Source organism: Buceros rhinoceros, unplaced genomic scaffold (genome assembly GCF_000710305.1).
Source record: "Buceros rhinoceros silvestris isolate BGI_N320 unplaced genomic scaffold, ASM71030v1 scaffold2321, whole genome shotgun sequence".
Lineage (NCBI taxonomy): Eukaryota > Metazoa > Chordata > Aves > Bucerotiformes > Bucerotidae > Buceros > Buceros rhinoceros.
The window spans coordinates 17,530-38,180 of record NW_010393465.1 but is presented as its reverse complement, the minus strand read 5'-3'; the positions used below and the strand labels follow the sequence as shown (position 1 = coordinate 38,180).

Here is a 20,651-nt window from a genome sequence, read left to right as displayed (position 1 = left end):
GCCGAGACGTGCGGGGGCGGACACTCCCGCTTCGGTCCTGCGGCATCTGCCCGGTACCTCGGCCTGGGGTGTTGTGAGGGGAGACGTCGTCCCGGGGCCCGCTGCGTGGGCGCCCCTGCGGGGATGCCAAGGTGTCCAGGCCTTGGGCTCGGGTAGGTGTGTCTCCGTGCGTATTCGGGGCTCGGTTCGCGTCGAGTGCCTTGGGTTTTACTTTACGTTAAGTAGCTGTCTTTATCTTACTTGCTTCGACCTTTTCTGCTGTCTCTGAACCCTGGAGGCTGTAGCTAGAGCGTGGATCAAACACGCTTTCGAAGTGCGTATTCGGGGCTCGGTTCGCGTCGAGTGCCTTGGGTTTTACTTTACGTTAAGTAGCTGTCTTTATCTTACTTGCTTCGACCTTTTCTGCTGTCTCTGAACCCTGGAGGCTGTAGCTAGAGCGTGGATCACGAATCGTATTGATCGGCTGGAAAGGCATCTCTCTCTAGCCTGACAGAGCCTGAAGCGCAAGTGAGGTAATGAGAGAAGTGAAGTTGCGGGATGAGGATTTCATCACACGAGATAGCAACATGTGCCTCTTCTTATATCTGTAAGCAGCAAGACGCAACTATCGCACCAAAGTTTTTTCAAGGAGGAAGTAGTATGGAGCCCAGAAAAGCTGTAAATTACCTTCCTCCATATTTACAGGACACATCAGTATGACATGCAGCAGAGAGTGTATGGGCTAAACTGGTTTGGATTGCAGAAATATTATAGCCATGGGCTAGTGTCTGCATGCTGTTTTGGTACCACCTAAACTCTTGAATTCTGTGTAAAATTGTGTTGTTCTAGGTGGTCATAACCACAGACTAGAGAGAGGTTGTTTTCAGGGGTCTGCATGTCACAGTCACCATAGTAACTCTGGGACCTCTTCTCTTTCTTTGATTTCCTTCAGCCGCTTGGTCTGAAGGTGAACTCTTTGTGCATCAGCCACAAATTCCATCCCAAAACTGGAAGCATTGTGATATGTGCAGCTATTTTGATTAATCCACACATACTATAGCAAATTACTAACATGCGAGGTACATACATCTTCTAAAGTTAGAAGTGCTTGCTCTGCTGCAGTGACCTGTCACCTTCTGCCTTGTCAAAACCAGCAGGTCCTCTCTGCTGCTCCTGTATAAAAGTTCTTGCAGTAAGAGTTCTCCCTGGTTCTCTAGAACACCCTTCTGCCCATGGAAGCAGTAACAGTTGTGTTACAGTTTTGGTGTGTGTTTAGTAGCGGCTTTTTTTTTTTTTTCTACCATATATAACAGGTTGCCGGAACTTCCTATCCTGAAAGGTTGAGTTAAAGTTTCCGTTGGTTCTACCACATACTTAATGTGATGAGTGACAAGCCATTATGTACTCTTAACGGGATCTCCTCTTTGCTGTCTCCCGAGGGAGTGTATTTCTCTCTTGCTAAGACTTTCTTCTGTTGTTGAATGGCTTGTGGTGTTCCATATTGTTATGTAATAGTTATTATTTTTTATTATTTCCATAATGTTATATAATAGTATTTTTAACCATAATTTATTGAAAATGTTAATTAAAATGTTATAAATTTAACTAGTTAGGTTAATTTATTAGAACAGTTTTAAAATTTATTTTAGTTCGTTAAAATTCTACAGGGGAAGGAAGGTAGGCCTTTGTGCTAAAAGCTTTTCATGTCTTTAATCTCTTCTTTCCGTAAAAGTCTGACCTCTTATAATGTTGTCCTCAGCACCGAAGTGTTATCATGCTTTAAGTGAAGGAACACAAATTAATTTCAAAAGTCTGGCTTTTAACCATTAGTAAAATAAATGGGGAAGAAGTCTTCATTTTTAGATACTACTTTGCATATCTGGTTTCTAGCTAAATCATTAAATTTCTCTGGTAATTTAATGTTACTGAGTTTACTCCTTCATTCCTGGATTGATGTTCATTGGGATTTAAGAAATTAGTTTAGGGAAGCAAACACAAAACACTTCTTGGAAATAGAAATTATTTTGTGGAAGGAAGGATCACCTATGCCTGTCTGTGGTATTGAGAACCAATGTCACGTTAAATCAACCTCAGTTTCTGCTGTTGTAAAATAAAAGGCAATGCGGATAGAAGAGCTCCAATTATATGTATTTTGGCTTGAGTGTTGTTTTTTAATCTATATTGTATAATAATCTCTTAAGCATACTGAAAAAAATTATGTTAAACTGCCTAACTGTAATTTTTCCAGCTCATTAAAATTTTTTACAGTTTGCCGTCAAGAGGGAAGGATGTATTAAGTGGGGACCTACTTAGTGATATAGAACAGTGTAAGCTTACTAAATCCACATATAACTAAGTCAGAGAAGCTCACGATTGTTTTGAATCAAGAAGTATCCTGACAAACTGGGGAAATACTCCAGAAAAAAAGTACAGTGGTACTGAAAAAGGTTATGTGCGGGGCTGTGTGCTTGGGCAAATAGAAGATGACAAAGGACCGTCTAAATATCAGTTCTGAGGCAGTGTTACAATGCCTTGTAACTTATGTGTAGAAGTTTACGTGCTATGTGTCTTATAAACTTGACTTCCATTTATTAGTCTCAGCTGGAGGATTGTGATTTTCTGAAGTTTTGAGCAAGTTCAGCTATTTGGAGAGAATATAAAAGAGAGCAATAAAAGTCGTTCAGAAAGCTAGAAAACTTGGTTTAAAAGGAAAACTAAAAGAATAGTTGCTGCCATTCAGTTTTTCTTCATTGTTAGCCATGTTTAATGTAGTTTTCAAATAGGAGGGCCGCTCTGAAAGTAACGCCTCCTATTTTGTTGTGTTGCCCCACAAAGCCAGAGGCGGATGTTGGTGGTCTGGCAGCAGAGGCTGAACCTTCCCACCAATGTTCCGTTACATTTGGTTGCGCTTTAATACCCACGTGGGCTAAATGCTCTTAGAGGAGACGTAGGCTTAGACTCTGGGTTTTCCAGTCTGTAAACGCTTCGTTGTCCAAGGCCTGTGAACAGCAACTATGCACGCGTGTTTTCTGTAAGGAAACTTGGATCTGTTCTGCAAAGATCCAGACCTCCTAGGAAATACGGTTTGGGAGTTCTTTGCTTTTGATTCACAGAAAGCTTTCCCTCATCTCTAATGGTAAGGATAGCGAAATATTTCAGGAGATTGGAGGCCTGTAAAAATAGATTATGCAGTGGTGGAGACTATAGGGCTTCTCTATGCAAGCATCTGATGTTGTACGTAGAATTAGCCGCCTGCTTTCTCCAATGTGAAATACAGGTGATCTTGCGAGGTTTCTTCCAGTGCGGATTCTGTGCTTCCAAAATATGAATGTGTGATTAGGAAGTCTTAAAGTGCGAATTGGTGATCTTTGACTGTTAAAAAATTTCAACCAAAGACATTCCTCAGACTATAAAATTAAAGTTGGCTCTCTGATTATATCCATCTTTTTACCTACAACAGGAGATGGAGTGAACAGATGTAAGAGCATAATTGCAACCTGGAACCCTTAATAAATAGGTATTTGAATTTTGGTAAGAAATTTTATTTCCTGGTGGAGATAGTTTGAAGTATCAGAGTTGTTTTTTCGGACTGGGAGATCCTTCTGAAGCAATAACCTGGTTTTCTGATGAGAGCAAGGAGGAGTGTACCTAATCAAGCTCAAGACAGATCTACACAGAGTGTTGTGGTTTTTTCAGGGTGTTTTTTTGCTGTTTCGTTTTATACCACATGAAGACAAAGGGCTGTCTAATCCAGCCTTCGTCTACAGCAGCAGTTGGTAGTGGAGTAGGAAGGAGTTAAAAAGCAACTTTAGGATGACACGTTACAACACAGCATTACAGCAATCTATGATGTCAAGACTTTGTATTCGACTCCAAGTTCATAAGCTAGGTAAGAGTTGAGCACGCAGTTGAGTCTTGGGGGAAGAATTCCACAGATAAGCGTTCAAGGAAGCAGCAGCTTCATTGGTTTGCTTAGAGCAGGTTGGTGCTTGTTTTGATGTTTCCAGCTTTGTGCTGAGAAGACAGCATACTCTTTTTCCCCACGCCACTCAGTAGGTGTCTGTAGATCTGTTGTATCCTCCCCTTGATCTCCTTTTCAGGCTGAAGAATCATAGTCTGATTCCTTCCAGGACAGAAGCTGTGTCACACCTTGGATCATCCGTGTCATCTTTCCCTGCCTTATTCTGTTCTCCTGTCTGCTTATGAGAGTGGGCACTCTAGAGCTGCAGGCGGTTCTGAAGGCTATAAGGAATTTAAGCTTTCTATATTACTTCCTTAATTCCTTATCAATTTCTAGCTTTTGTTTTCCGCTTTTGACAATCGCTGAGCCCTGACTGTAAGTGATCATGCTTGTACATTGTTGTTGAAGACAATACGGAAGAGCTTCCTGAATATTCCCTGAAAAGTGTAGGGTCTTCCCCGAATAACTGGTGCAAGATACTTTTAACCCTGTAGTGGATTTTAACTTAATTTACAGGTCGTGTCTCTGAACAGCACGTTTCTGTTAGAGTTCTGTAAAAGCTATCGCTTGCCGCTGAAAACAGCTCTTAACGCCTAGTTTCAGCAGTTTGTAAGGAGGGTTAAAAAAGGGTAAATGTCAAGGTGAGTTCAGCCTTGTTCAAACTTGCATGAGGAAGTTGTCAGAGAAAGAGGCAGTCAAATCTGAGATTTGTGACAGTCATCTTTTGGGCCTTTCACTCTGTGTGCTCTTACTCCAGGATTGGAATACTGTATCTTCTTCCAAAGGTCAGATTCCAGAGCTGTATTTTTACAATGCAGTTTGTATCCAGAGGGTGGATATGATTATTTGCTGTGGTATTTACCAGCTTTAGACCACACCGGCTTAGCTTGAAACAATAGTCGAATGTCTTACATCAGCATGTTTTTTGTAACTTGGGGAGAAAGTGCATCTAGTTACAACATGAGGTTTGAAGCCGTTTTGTTTCTGCTTCCAGACTTCCTTTTTCCTGTCTGACCTCAAATGGAAAACGTCTAATATGAATTAATGTAAAGCTTCAGATAAGATTAGGATTTGAAAATGCAGGAAAGATACTCGGGCGGTGCAGTGACTATTTGATTTTCTGCCTAAGGCAAACAAAACTAAGAGTCTTAACAAGTACTAGCATTTTTATCAGTGTTGGAGCTCTGTGGGTGCAGTGTGGTTCCCAGCTAATACTGTGTTATCTAAGATCTTATGGCTTACTTCAAGGTTCTGTGTCGTTCAGGGTAAAGAATCTACCTGGGGAGTCTCGTGTTGTAAAGGCTTCTGTTCGGCACTGCCTTGGCAGGTTTTTACACCTGGTAAGTGTGCTGCTAGAGAACTGAGGAAACTGTACCTTGCTTTCTGTCTGCTGTAGGAGGCTATTCAAAAGCAGCAGTTCTGCTACATTTCAAAAAGATGTTTTGAAAAAGGTTTTCTCTTTATTAAGATTTTTTACAGACAAATAGCAGATTGAGTGTATGAATGATATTTTTTCAAGTCTCTGCAAGTATGTGAGTACATGTATCTACAGGGAAAAGCATTACTCTGTGCTTGAGCTGTGTAAGATGTCAATCTGTTGATGTTCCTTTGGAACTCAAATTGAAAGTGCTATGCTGCATCACGGTACTTAAATAATCTTCCGTAGGGTCATAAAGCAAGATGATAACATTCAATCTATCAGTTACAACAGATGCTGGTATTCATTTTTGCAAGATGGTGCTGACAGGCTTATTCTTTCTATGGTAATAGCAGAGTTGTGCCTTTTTAAAATTATTGTTAAAAGCTGTGGAACTTATTTGTTGCAGGCTTTTTGAGTCTTAAATTTAATGCAAACATTCTCAAATAAAGTGAAAATACTGTTTGCAGATGAAGTGAGTATTTTCTTCGTGAAAGGATATAAATATTCACAATTGCTACTCTTTGCCAAAAACTGAAATAGCTGCCTTTGTTATCCTAAGCTTTTTGGCTGAACTGTAGCCATCTGGACAAATATCTGAAGAAAAGTAGGTATTTCCTTTGCTTTCGTGTTTTCTGATGATCAAATGTAGTTTGGCATTCTCTAAGATAAGCATTGGGCTTATCTTAGTCTGTCGAGTAACTCATGCATGCACTGTGGAAATAAATTATGTAGTTGGATCCACGAGGTTTTATTGAATTAATTTCCTTTCAGGTTTTATGCTCTCAGGAGTTATTGCTTTGGCAATAACTGTTGGTCAGTAGTCTGAGGATACCACTTTGTTCTCCAAAAGGATTTTGCATACTTGAGTTTATAGATTGTTTTTCCATGCAAGTTTTGTTTTTACAAAGATAACTTGGTCATCAAGGAGAATCTGAAATAGTTTTGCAGTGAAGAATCTCTCTTAAAATCAAATTCAGGATAGCCCTTTTAGTTGTGCAAACAGACTTTGATTGCCTCTGTGAAATAGGATGGTTTGGTTCTGACTTCTTCCTAATACAATCTGACATCAGAAAGCAATTTCACAGTGATGCACACTAAGGTATGTTTTTAGAAGTTGTAGCAATTGGGAAATGATTAATAGTGTAACACACAACTGGTGAAAACAGAAAGTCAAGTCAGAAAAGTGTGTGGTGGTGCGTTTTGGGGTTTTTTTTCTGTTATTATTTTGTTGCGTTTGTTTTCTTCTCTTCCCATGTGTTGGAAGTCGAAAGTGCATTCTCAGAGGACAGAGGCATGCGCTGCCGCAATGGTACGTAGCTGGGGTCGTCAAAGATACCTAGTATACAATACCAGGCGGAAGGACTTGGAAGAAGTTTATGCTCTGTAAATCTGGATATGGCTGCTTAATTTTAGTGACTTGCACCTGAGGTTTCCTTAGTCCACACATATGCCCTGTGCCTTCACACTGTTTCCCTGTGCTCTGTAAGCCACGGTCTGGTTTAGTTTCTAGTACTAGAAAACTTTCAGACCAAACTTTCAGCTCTGATTGTAACTTTATAGCCTTGCTGCTTTGAAGCAGTGCCATAGACTGGTGTGAAATAATTCTAAGCAAAATGTACCTTGCAAATAGCTAGATAAATTTCAATTTTGGTAAGTATCAGAGTAACTCCTTCTCCCACAGCATTGTTACTCCCATGTGTGTGCTGATTACCTGAACTGTGTACCAAATGGGACATCTAGGATTCTGCATATCTCAGAGTTAATGGTAAAGAAGTCATCTTTAGGAAACTGAATGTAAGGTAATTATGAGGCAGTAGCTTTTTTTTTTTAATAATTATTTTTGAAAGGTGGAAAATAAGAGAAGAGAGAGCTGTCCTGGAGAAGATTTTAGCGTGCGTGCTTCCCTCCTTACCATGCAATCTGCCTGTTAAGCCTTCTCTTCTCGTGATCTGGTCCTTCACTTGATGTTATGGACATCCTTATATGTGCCCTTAGACCTAGCCCTTGCCCTCCGTAAGTCATTTTATGCACTGGTCTTTGTGTAAAAGAAATCACGGGATTGGTCGGAGCAAGATATAAGATCTGCTGTGTGATGAAGCCTCACTGAAAGGGATTTATGTCCAATACACTGAATTTATGGCAGTAACACATGGCACAAAGCAAGTCCGCTATGCTCAGTCTGTTCTGCAACCATGAAATGACAGCCGTAGATCAATCCTCAGCACTTTGCAGCTGAGATCCAGGTGTTGGATCCAACCAATAAAATAGTGGTTTAAATGCATTCAGTCTGCTTATAATCACCCCATGACAGTGAGCACAGGCCTTGAATATTGCAGTTGTATGTACTTTTTTTAAAGGGGCCTGGGGAGAAAGACTTTTTAAGCACAGAGGAAAGAGCTGTGTAGTCATAACTGGCGAAGGATCCACCTGATGCGCAGCTCCTGAGCCATGGATTGAAGGGCCATTTGAGTAGCGAGGGATTTTCGTAACTCCTACGTTTACTGATATTTCATTTCACAATAACTCTCTACTTCTTTTTTAAGAAAAGTAAGTTTTTCTTAAGTTAGGTACAAATTATTTAGCCTGATCTTTATGTACCTTTACATTTCTTTCTTGTAGGCCACACTAATCTGAAGATTCCACAGGATATTCAGGTCCATGTTGTAAATACGAATTTCACTCTAAGGTGGAACTACACTGGGAATGATGCCAATGTGACATTTTCAGCAGAGTACCGGTGGTAAGTTGTAACTTTACGCTGAGCCAGAAATGCCTGATGCTTATATGTGTAAAAGAGCCTATTGATTAATTCCTGTGCTTCCTGATACTGCCATGTAAAACTTACAGAGGCTTTTTGAAATCCGGAAAGTAGAGGCCAGGGAGATTAAGTCTTGAAACAAAGTGGGATCCTAGTATTGTCCTTTGTTTATCAAATTCCCACGTAAAATTTGGTTGTTCCCTGACACAATGTGTTACAAATGCAGAACACACTTGGTAGTAACACTTAATACTAGAGTGTTCTTTGAGAAGATTAACTGTTAGAAACGTAGTATTTAGATTTACTTATTCTCTGTTTTAATTAAGCTACATTGTGGCCACACACACACAGTATTTGAGAGAATTTTTAGTGAAGCTTTTGAATAATTGTCAGTTTATGAGTCCAAATTTCTCATCAGAAATTTTAATCACCATATAAAACAACTTAATTTTTGTTCGTAAATGTTTACTTGGCTTTCTTCAGCCATTTCACATACCAACACTTAGGCTTGCCTGTACAGACACCTTTAGTATTTTGGGGCACTTTCCCGACAAGTAAATATTAAAAAACACTTTGAAGATAAAATCACTTAAGAAGTTATTGATTTTAGGATTTCCTAGTGTGTGATTTTGAGTTTTGAACAACGGCTCACCTTCTTCAACACGTAAATGAGAAACAGCAGCTTTGAAAACAGTTTCATTTTAACAACATAATACTAGTCTGAAAGATAAGGTGGAAGTTTGGGATAAACAATTACTACTTCAGGTCTGTGCCTCTTTATTGGGACATTTTTAATCTTTATATGAAATGTCTCTTTAGGGTATGAATGTCTGTTAACTCACAACAAAAATAGCTTCTGTAAAGCTAATTATTCCAACACTTATTGCTGAACTCCAGTTTTCTCCTTTGTGTTTTTCTTTTCCCCTAAACTACATTAGCAAGCAATGTTACAGTGGGAGGTTTTGCTGCTTTTATGCTCTCTTAAGCACATCTTGCCATTGAGACTTTTAAATTTCTTCTAATGAATTGTTAAATCATTGCCAGACTAGGATCGTACACTAAAGATATAATTGTGGATTTGTGTTCCTTGATGCTGTTTTCTGACACTGTGAGTTTACGCGGGGAATAAAAAAAACCTGATATCAGACTTTGCAGTCTGATAGTTAGCTTTTGGTAATAAGACTAAAGTAATAAATTAATAGATTAATGAATTTAAATGGCGATATGATTTCCAGGGTAGCTAAGTAGATTACACTGATTACACTGGTGTGGGTGATCAAACACCATTACATGGCGTGAAGAAAAAAAAAGAAAGAAAGAAAAGAAGAAAAGGAAAAAGAATCTCAGTACTTAAATTGTGCATTGGTTTTATTTTGGGGGCATTTTCTTTCTTACAGGTTTGATGATTCTGAGCCAAATGACATGGAATGGAAGAAGTTGCCTGGGTGTCAAAATGTAACTGGCACAGAATGTGACTTTTCCTCAGCAATAACCAAATACTATGATACACATTATGTGCGTATAAGGGCTGAAAGAAGGGAAGAAGTGTCTTCATGGTCTAGCATTTTTGAAATGATTCCATCTTTGATAGGTATGAGTTCCATATATGCTGTAACGCTTTTAGTTAAATGTCCTTCAGCACATTATCGTGAAAAAATGTTTGTGGTTTCCATGGCTCATAACAACATGAGCTGGTGGCTTTCTCAACCTTAATGTATTTGCAGGTCATGGAATATTATGAGTCTTTCTTTTCCGGAAGGGGAAAGTATTCTAAGTGATGCTGCTTTTCTGACAGTTTTCTGTCACACTTTTTTTTCTAGATTTTAGAAAAATCCTTTTTGACTGTGGATTTTTCTGGAAGTTTTCTTCTCTCCTTGTGACTTTTCAATAGCTACAGTATAGTATGGTACTGAAGCCTTCTCTCAATGCTGGATTGATTTCTTGCCTTGCATATTTTAGGATGACTTACACTGATTTTTCACAACAGATTCTAGAATATGTTCTCTAGTAATACTGCATTTTAACTCTACTGCTTGTAGAACTAGGTAGCAGTTGTTGGTTGTTCGGTTAGATACCATCTGAGACTGATGAAAACTAAGATCCTATAGGCAGTTACTGTGGTTTTGTTATTGTAAATTACTTTTGGGGTATTTTTTCTTTAAATAGTGATGCTTGACCTCTTTTCTTTTTTTTCTCCTTTTAATATTTGCAGCTCAAATCGGTCCTCCAGGAATACAGTTGCAGTCCACAAATGGAGTCATAAAAATAAAGGTTTCTCCTCCAGAAGCAAATCAGGTCCAAAAAATGTGGATAGATCAATCAAGTTTTAGATATAATCTAGTTATCTGGGAAAATGCATCAAATGCAGAGGTATGATCACTTTTTTAACCTTGACATAACTGTCAGAGGTGTACTTTAATTGCTTTGTGCTCTATAACAGAATTGATTAATTATGTAACTGTGTATAACTTTTTATGGACTTAAAAAGTCGGAGGAGGGTGTTTTATATTTGGATTGTATTAGATATTTTGTGATGGGTTTGCATTTCTGTTAAATGCTGGAGCCAGGGTGGAACTGCAGGTTAGGCGCATTCCATCAAGTAAGTTCAGTTCACTGCACCAACACCTGCGTGTCCCTGGGCTTTCCAAAGCACTGAAGAAAAACACTTGTGATCACTCTATGGGAAGAGCCCTGTCCTGTGCCTCAAAACAGCAGTGTGTGACAGCAGCAGCCAGAAGAAAAAATAAAGGCAAAAAGAGGGGCAGAAGCATTTATAGTAAGGTATAGATGCAGGGGAGGGGAGAGGGAAGAGGCTAACTTGATCTTGCTGAGACCATGTAGCTTGACTACAGCTGTCAGTACACCGATGTGTGTCATCAACTAAGTTCTTTGGTTTTACACTGTAGGTTGGGGATTTTTAGGGGTTCTTTTCAGGTCTCGTAATTGTGAGCTAGATTCGATTCCTAGGGTGTGTCTTGCACAGCAGATACAGCCATTCTGTGAAGACCAAGGTAGAAATAGTCTCTTTTTTCATTCTTTCAGCGGAATGGGTGCCAGCTGGACTAGGGTAGGAATTGAAAAGGTATCTGTGTTCATTTGGAAGAGCTAGTCCTAATCATTACACATCAAAGTGGGGAGAAAAAGCTTTAAGTACAAGCTGTATACAGAGGTCAGACACTGAAAAGTCTGGTAAACCAAAGGCAGGGAAGCAGCAGGAGGGGGAGGAGTGAGTGTTCATTCAGTGAATTGAGGGACGGAAGGGTACTGTTTCTGAGTATGTGCCTGAATATTTGTGTGGTGAGTTGTGTCGTGCAGCAGTGTCGCAATCCCTCCCCACTTTCATGTGTTAAAGGAGCACAACATGTTCCTTCCTTTCAGTCACATTAAGTTGGAAACTTCCCTTTAGTGTTTATTCAGCTCATGTATTATCCTTCATTCTCTATTTGAGCATTTTTAATGGACTCTTATATAAATGGGCTGAAACCTAGGGAAGAAAAAAGATGCTTTAAAAAATAAGCTCATCAGGAATAACAGTTATCTTCGTATGCTATTTGCAATTGTTTCTTACAGTTCAGAAGTCAAAGTATTTTTCCTACTGATGTAATTGATGGTCTTGCACCGGACACTACCTATTGCCTGAAAGTTCAAGCAACTCTTCCTTTGGACTCTCAAGAAGGCTTTTTCAGTCCCGTTCGTTGTGTAAAAACTACCCGCAAAGGTATAAAGTAAAATTGTTTTATCTTAAAATGATTACTCAACTTTAAATTGTTGGAAGGTAAATTGTCCTAAAGCAATAGAAATATGCAGGAGTGCTAAGTTCCTGCTCGTTTTGGTATAACAGCAATCTTGGCGGTTGTTTTTAAATCAATAATCAATGGTTGATTTTAAATCAATAGAAAATACGTCACTATCAATATTAGAGTTTTAACAGTACAAAAAGGTTCTTGCTTTGAGGCAATTTCTGTCCCTTAATTTGGATTACTATTTTCTGTAATTCAGAAAACCTGGTATGTTTGAATTTGTGACTGTGAATGAGGAGGAAAGGAGTGTGTTTGTAGGCAAAACAAAAGCCTTTTGTATACTTAGCTCAACTTTATACGCATTCATTTAGTGCCAAGCTTAAAAAATACGTTGTTCTCATGAAAACCTTGGCGAATTTATTGTTACAGATTCTGAAGAGTGGCGTAGTATCAGTTCACCACCAGTTGCTTGTTTTCATGTCTAAATTCGAATTCTTTTGTGTGCTGTTCAGGTTTAAGTACTTCTAAGTGTTAATTTCAGGAAAAAAACAACAGTGTGGGATTGTAGAAAGTCAAACATTAGATTGCGCAGGTGGTACATCAAAATTAATGTTTATGCATGTGTATTTTACCATTTTTCTCATCAGTTATTGCTGAAACAGTTTATTTCTACTATTCTCAATGTTTCTGTACTTGTTTTTATCTAAATTGATTTTTAGCTGATTTGTTTTTACTAAAGGCTTAATATGCTGTATATATCAGAAACTTTGATTTGCCATCTTTATAATGAAAACAGACAATTTTTTTTTTTAAATTATTGAAAGTGTACTGTGACCATTTATGTGAGAAGTGCCCGTTCAGGGAGAAATTGCTGTACAAAATATAAAACACTTCAGTAACTGTGGGTTTCCTTTTCTTTTTGAGCAGTGAATGACCTACTCTGTGCAACAAATGTGAGAGTTCTTGCTTTGAATATGAAATTTCATCTGCACTGGAATAATCGGTATAAACAACATGTGAGCTACAATGTACAGTATCTCATGTGAGTTAAACAATTTCCATCTCTCTGTTTAAACAGGTTATGTCATTCTAAATGTCACCCATTGTATTTTCCAAATAGTTACCAGAAGTTTAAGCCACTTTGCTAAGTATTTAACTTCATGTATTCATTGAAACATTGGTACCTCAGCTGGACACAGTGTGACTTTATACAGGATTGCATATAACATCATATCCTAGAATTTCAAGGTACTAGGCTTTTTTTCAGAGTGTTAAATACTTGATAGAATAGACTACTAAATGTATACTAAGTAATATTTTTAGAAGGTGGGAAGTTTGCATTGCTTTGTATTTTCTTGAATTTTTTTAGTTGACTAGAAGTGAGCACAAAAGTTTTTCTGTTGAGGCTTGACTGATGCACCAGTTTGTATTTCCTAATCCAGGTAACTTCATTGTTTCAGTTAGAAATTTCTCATATTTAAAATACTGTTTTTTCATTTATAGAAGGCCCATTCTTTGAAAAATATTAATAAAAAAAGTATGGAGCACAAGTGAACATGCTTTAATTTTGTGAGAGTTCGATCAAACACTATTAAAATATCTCTTGCAGTGGGTATCTAAAGATGCTTCACGATGATTACTCAGCAAAGTGGATCAACGTTGCTGGATGTGAAAACATCACTGATACACAATGCAATTTCTCATCTATTATCACTACTACTGGATTTTATTATCTCCGTGTGCAGGCCGTGAATGAATATAATAAATCGTGTTTGTCTAACGAAGTAAAAGTAGATCCTCTGATAACAAGTAAGCAAATGTGTTTTCCTGAATCTTCATTTCTCAGCAAACTTGTACCTAACGCTATTTTTTGCAAAAAGCAACTTGCTAGATTAATGAAGCTGAATACATAGTTCCCCTAGAGAAACGGTGCTGGGAATCCTGGCCTCTTCCAGTTCAGTGGGAGTTTTTCCATGTTCTTCTCTATTCAGCCCAGCCAGTATTTCACTATATTTAGAATCACATCAATTGCTTTATAAAGTTAAACCACAAAGCACTGTATCGCATTTCCTAATCTAACTGTATGCTGCATTAATCACTGTGTGAGATGGTTCTAGAAACAGCCCTAGCCTGGCTTTTGCCACTGACAGGGAGTGCTTCTTGATATCTCAGGAAAAATTACGCTGAAGCCAAATAATTTTGGGATCCACTGCTTCTACTTTCTTGTGCATCTATCCTCATCTCCTCCTTCTCTCTACCCCTGCACAGTGCATTCCTGAACTTTGTGCTGAAGCGGTATTTCATTGACATAAAACCCTGAGGAGCTTTGTGAAAAAACAGTCTTAAATGATAGTGACATCTAATTCAAAAATATGTAACACTCTCCAGAGATAAATTGTAATATTTTTTGTCTTTGTTACGCTTTTTTGATTTTGTGAGAAATGTGACCTTACTAAAATGTTTGACTTCAAAAAAGCTATCAAACATAAGCATCAAGAAGTGTTTAACAAATGTGTAGGATAATATTTCATTTGCTTCCATACTGAATATAGAATCAAAAGCTATTGAATTTGTCAGCTTTCCCTTGTCCAAGCTTTCGGTAATTAGATAATTCTTCAGTAAGATAACAGTGACCTAGGTAAATAATTCAACGAAAGAAAACAAAAACTGTAATGCTTCTCACTTTTCAACTATACTATAACTGTGAAAGATGGTGTATATGAAAAAGAGGGCCCGTATCCTTACGAGATTAACAAGTATTCGGTAGTTCCACTTTGACTTGCACAGAATTAATCCCACTGTCCATGAATTCACGTTACTGAAACTTTCAGAAGCAACATATGAATGTGGAAAGAGAAAATAATTGCAATACTTCTTAGGTCTTGAGATCCTGAATAAAGCTGTTACTCAAGTTACTACTTCTAAGTATCCATGCCTTTAAAATTGTTATAGTTTTAAAGTATGCTATTTTATGCAATATTTTTATTTGTATTCTTTCAATCTTACTTTTAATTCTTTTTTTTTTAATGTCTTAAGATGAAATTGGCCCTCCTGATGTGACGGTAGACATCAGTGATATGTTGCTCCATATCCAGATTTCTCCTCCAGGAGACCGTGAGAGTGAAGTCATGAGGGAGCATTATGACTTGTCTTACCGCCTTCTGTATTGGAAGAATTCATCAAATAATGAGGTATGAACTAGTTAAGTACTAAAAACAGTATATAAAATTTGTTATGACTTGAATACTGTCATTGAGTTCTCATCAAGAAGCTTATTTTCGAAAAGCACATATACGGAGTATCAATCATGCAATCAATTTTTTTTTTCCTGAGATTCTTTTAAGAATCTGGTCGAGACAACTTGGTCAACAGGTCAACACAATAATTGAGATTTTAATATTTTTCCATTGATGTGGCTATAGGTAAGGATTTGCATAACTGGAGTGAGTTTTTTACAAGCCGTGAAATGGCTCACTTTTGAAGAGGAGTTGTAGGGTTCTCGTGATGCCGTCTTTATCGTATGACTCTGTCCACTGTCTTAATTAATGTAGCTTCCAGCTCCTGAAATACTTTTCTCTCTGTAGTTGCTCTTTTATAGTTACATGTATCATAAAACAGTTGGAGTCTTTTATGCTTTTAGCTCATGTTTTTAGTGGATTTTTCCATATTTTTTAAATGCTTCTTACAGTAAAACATTTACAGTAATCGGTAAATGTGTATGTGCAAATACATGGAAGAATAGAGGAAAACACACCGCAACAGGAATAAGTTTCGTTTTGCACACAGCTTTTAAACTGTAAGATTTCAGTATGGTTAAAGCTGTTGGTTATTGCTGTTTCCTGAATGTGTTTGCTTAGGAGGGGGTTGTGTGGTTTCTTTTATTTTATTTAATCAGAGTACATAACAATGTCTATAATTTTTTACAGAATTACTTCTTCAGCAGAGGCCAAAATTCTCTTTGAGCGTCTCTTGTTCTATTTATGTGCATTTTATTCTGACAATTTTCCTTTTTCAGGAGGAAGTCAAAACAAAAGAGATAAAACAGACAATAGCAACCGTCTCTGACCTAACATCTGCAACTTTGTACTGTGTAAAGGTACAGGCGTTCTCAGAAGTTTACAACAAAAGCAGTTCTTACAGCAAAGAGAAATGCATCAAAACACCTGGAGGTAGGAAGAGCTTCGGAACTGTTACACTTCTGGAAGTAAAATTGTTAACGTTTCATAAGCCTTTGCAGTTCTCACCACTTAACTATTTGTAGCATGACTTAGTGGCCTCACAGAGTTAGCACCTAGTTGGGCAGAGACCCCTATCAGCAGCCCGTCACTTCGCTGCTCCGTGGTCTCCCCTATAGCTGGACTAATGAGCCGCTTCTGTTCAGATGACAGTTACATTCTGGTTATTCCATGACACAACTCTGTTTGTAGTTACTAATCCGCGATCATTTCTAATGATTGTGAATTAAACAATTCCATACAATGACCTGTTAATAGGCAAGCTTTAATTTCCAGTACTTTTAAGATATTTTTAGGAGAGTACAAGGAATTACTGAATGCTCTGCTTTCAGGAATATTTTGACCTTGAAATTGTCTTAATTTTCCTGTGAATTAATTAATTAAATTAAAAAAAAATCCTCTGCTAAAATATGAGGAGACAAGTCACCAGGCTCATTATAGCTGAAAGCTCACTTTTGTACAAAATGACAATACATTTGTAGATTGATTACACTCACTCAGAACATAAAAGCAGATTATCTGTTGAATTGAATTTGGCCCATTACCTTCTATTAACAGGCTATAATATTAGAAAAATTACTAAATATCCAAACTGACGTAAAACTAAGAAAATGTAGTGATAGTAATGCTACTTTCTCACATCTTGAGCTCTTAGGATTCTTTATATTCTAGTCCTTGCTCCTTTGTCTTTATCAAGCTTAAAAAGAAACAAATGTTACTTTTTTACCTTCATAAATTCTTTAATCTATTTCACTAGTTAGTTACTAGTCTTCCTCAACTCCTCCTATTTTAATAAGCCTATTGAAGACCAAATCACTGTACATTCAAGACTCTGTATGGAGGCATACAGGTGATAACCTGTTGTTTCCCGTTCCATATCCTAGTGCTGAAATCTTTCATTCTTTGATCATTTGTACTAACTGGAAATAGAGGTAAACAGACATGATTGTCTTGGCATGATCTTGATGATTTGTACAGTGTCTCCTGGTATTTACTAATTTAGTATGGTCAAACATCCTTCAGTTTGTTTGTTTGTTAGAGCAAACCAGAGAATATGTTGCAAAGCAGAAGAGTGGAGGGAAGAAGAAAGGTTGCATGACTCTTAGGCTTAAGCAGTGAATAGCTTATGAACTATACAGATAAAAGGTTTCTTTGACTACAGTATTTATTATCGAAGCTGGATTCTGTCGTGTATACTCCTTCTGCCATAAGGTCCCAACCTCAAGTCCTGGAACTGAATCTAGCCTATTGGAAAGTTTTCCACAGTTCCTGAGTTAATACAGGAATGCAGGACTATAGAATCACAGAATGGTTTGGGTTGGAAGTAACCTTCAAAGATTATCTAGCTCCCACACCTCCTGCCATGCCACCTTCCACTAGACCAGGTTGCTCAAAGCCCCACACAACCTGCCCTTGAACACTGCCAGGGAGGGGGCATCCACACGTTCTTTGGGCAACCTGTTCCATTGCCTCTTCCTTACGTCCAATCTAAACCTCCCCTCTTTCAGTCTAAAAACATCGCCCCTTGCCCTGTCTCTGCAGGCTTTGGTAAAAAGTGTCTCTGTACTTCTTGTAGCCTCTTTTTAAAACTTGAAAGGCTGCACTGCCCAGAGCCTTCTCTTCAGCACCTGACCTTCTGCACAGGAGCGGTGGTGATTTTTGTGGCTGGCCCTCCTCTGGACCCAGTCTAACAGGTCCATGTCTGACTTGGGCTGAAGGCCTCAGAGATGGATGCAGTGCTCCCACGGTGGGGTTTCAGCAGAGAAGAGAGGCAGAATCACCTCCCTTGACCTCTTGGCCACTTGTTTCTATGCAGCCCAGGATACAGTTGACCGTCTGGGCTGCAAGCACAGATTGCCAACTCATGTCCAATTTTTCATCCATCGGTATGCCCAGTCCCTCTTGGCAGGGCAGCTCTCAATCCATTCATCTCCCAGTCTGTATTGATACCGGGGATTACCCCAACCCAGGTCCAGGACTTTGCGCTTGGCCTAGCTGAACTTCATGAGGTTCACATGGGCCCACTCCTAAAGCCTTCTGGGCTTCCTCTGGTTGGTGTCGCTTCCCTCGAGCTAATCAACTGCACCACTTAGTTGGCATCATCAAATTGATGACACCACGTCTGAGCACTGAAGTGAAATTCATCTCACCTTTCTGTACTGACAAAGTAAAATTTTGTGCTGAGCTAGACTGCCGGTGTAGAGAATAACGGGAATAGCCTTAGGATTAATTTCTTCTTAGATAAGCACTAAAACGAGTAGATGTTCACTGCAAGATCCTTTCTCTCTCTATTGGCTGTGTAGTAGTCTAGTTGAAGATGTCCCTGCCCGCTGCAGGGTGAATTGGACTGGATGACCTTTGAAGGTCCCCTCCAAACCAAAGCATTCCATGATTCTGTGATTGTAGTCCTCTGAAGCTTACAACTGAAGTTCCTCTCCTGTCCAAGAACCATTTGGATGCTTTTGGGACCCTGAAGACCCTGCAATTCTAGGCACTCTAATAATTTCCTGGCTAAATAACCACAGGCCAACTTCACTGCAGTAGTTGCCCATTCGTAATCCGTAGCCAATGGGATTCTAACTCCTGCACCTCTGTCTTTGTGAAGGAGAGCGCTCTATCAGTTACCTGGTATGTTCCTCGGAGTTCGGCTCTGGACACAAGCAATAGTGCCGTAGATTTATGTGTATCAAACACTTTGTGGTAGCTGTCAACGTGCAGCCTTTTTTCCCTGCTGTCAAATAGTGACATATAACCGGGAATAACCAAATCTTTGTTCTGATCCTGTCTGCAAATGCCTGTGTTCTTCTATTGGATAAATGTTTTGTGCTGTGTTTTTAATAAAACTAGCTAAGATATTGGAATGGCATCATTTTTGTAATGACCATCGTGGCTGGGTATAGTACGGTAGAAATGTGAAGTTTTATGATAAATTCTGTAGCAGATAATCCATTCTTTAATCTTTGTAGTTTATGAATACTTAGACTAATTGATTTTATTCACTTTTTTAGATAAACTTTTACCTCTGATCATTTTAGCAACCTTTGCAACTGCCCTGATTGTTGTCTGTCTTGTGGCTACACTACTTGTTTTCGTCCTGTATCAAGCCTACAATAAAATCAAGTATGTGTTCTTTCCATCATGCCAGCCTCCTTTGAACATAGAGGTGAGACTTTTTTTTTATTCATTAAGCAGATGTATTTTTAGAAAAATGAACAAAAACAATTGTGAAAAAGTGTTTAGCTTGTGGTTCTGTGGTTTTATGGGTATGCCAAGATTAGTTGTATAGGTTTTTACAAAGAGCAGGAATTCTATGGAAAAAATGTGTAGTATCAATTTCTGGAATTCTGCGATTAGCAAATATTTTAACTTTTATTGGTTTTTTTTTTCTATCTGTGCAAAAGTATTGCTAATGATCCTTCATTCCAGAGCATGTGATAGTGTACTTTTGGCCTGCTATGTGAAACCAGAAACGTTTTCCCGTTGCGTAATCTGGAAGAGCATGCTCTAGCCTTTCTGCCATCCTTTAAAACTCAGAGGAGGTGAAAACGCAAGCCCAGTCTTTAGAGGAAATTTTAGTGAAGCAGGCAGCAAATGCTTTTGTACCATCTCCTGACCTAGTGACTGGGTGGTCTCTGGAAAGGCAGATGCTGTCCGGTTTCCAGGTAGTACATAGTATGGCTCCTGTTCTGGGATGAACAGGGCAACATGTTAGTAGGCATATTTTGAAATGTAGCAAGAACTGCTTTTCACTGTGCTTTCTTCTGTGTTTCTCAGACCATTGATGCTGAGCCTTCCTAACATGTGTCATCTTCTCAGTGAAGCTCCTAGGATATGTAGTTATACAAAGCTTTCTGAATGACGTTGTAATTTAAAACCAGTCTCGTAGCTTACACGGGCTAATCTGAATTTAATTTATTTGTAAGGCAGCATTTTAGCTGGCTTGTTCATTAGAATACTGGTAACATAATTAATGCCATGCGTACGTAGAACCTTTTTTGATGGATTTGATATAAGCGATCACTTCAGAAAATAGATTTAAAACGTGTAGGATAGACAGCAGAGCACCGTTGAGAGCTGTGTAAGGCTTGGAATCCTACTGCAGCACCTCATTTTCTCTCCTTTCAAACATTGCTTTATAACTGATAATGATTTGTAGACTTTGCAAAAACACACCTGTCGTTCCCACGCTGCCACATGATCTCTGAAAGTGTTGTAAATTAAGATTTTCCTTTAGTTCTTGTGTTGCCTTTGTCACTGGTTGGCTGAGCCTGGCCAGTCGTGGGACAAACTCTCTAATTAGCCCCCGCTCCCATTTGGAGAAAAGGTTAAGAAAAAAGATAAGAGAAAAAAAAACTTTGAGGCCTCTGTTAAGTTTAGGAAGCTAAACCAGATTTTAATAACAATAGAAAGATATTATATATCTTATATATAAGGTATTAACAAGTTGATACAGGGTTAGAACTGGTGCAGCAAGCTGGGGTGGGGTGGAGGGGCGAGGAACCACTCAAACCAGTGAAGAAAACGTGGCAATAAAAGCTACCAGTCTATTGTGGCAACA

General features: G+C 38.6%; 1 protein-coding gene across 1 annotated transcript in view; it reads left to right on the top strand.

Moving 5' to 3' along the window:
• The first annotated feature begins 6,653 nt into the window (after positions 1-6,653).
• Positions 6,654-20,651, top strand: part of IFNAR1 (interferon (alpha, beta and omega) receptor 1) — a 15,035-nt gene continuing 1,037 nt past the window's right edge. Inside the window, exons 1-10 of the mRNA XM_010144844.1 lie at positions 6,654-6,669; positions 7,980-8,100; positions 9,516-9,709; positions 10,331-10,488; positions 11,689-11,836; positions 12,786-12,900; positions 13,468-13,667; positions 14,895-15,049; positions 15,874-16,027; positions 19,102-19,256. Of these exons, the coding sequence (XP_010143146.1) occupies positions 6,654-6,669; positions 7,980-8,100; positions 9,516-9,709; positions 10,331-10,488; positions 11,689-11,836; positions 12,786-12,900; positions 13,468-13,667; positions 14,895-15,049; positions 15,874-16,027; positions 19,102-19,256 (1,416 nt within the window). The remainder of the gene's footprint in view (positions 6,670-7,979; positions 8,101-9,515; positions 9,710-10,330; positions 10,489-11,688; positions 11,837-12,785; positions 12,901-13,467; positions 13,668-14,894; positions 15,050-15,873; positions 16,028-19,101; positions 19,257-20,651) is intronic.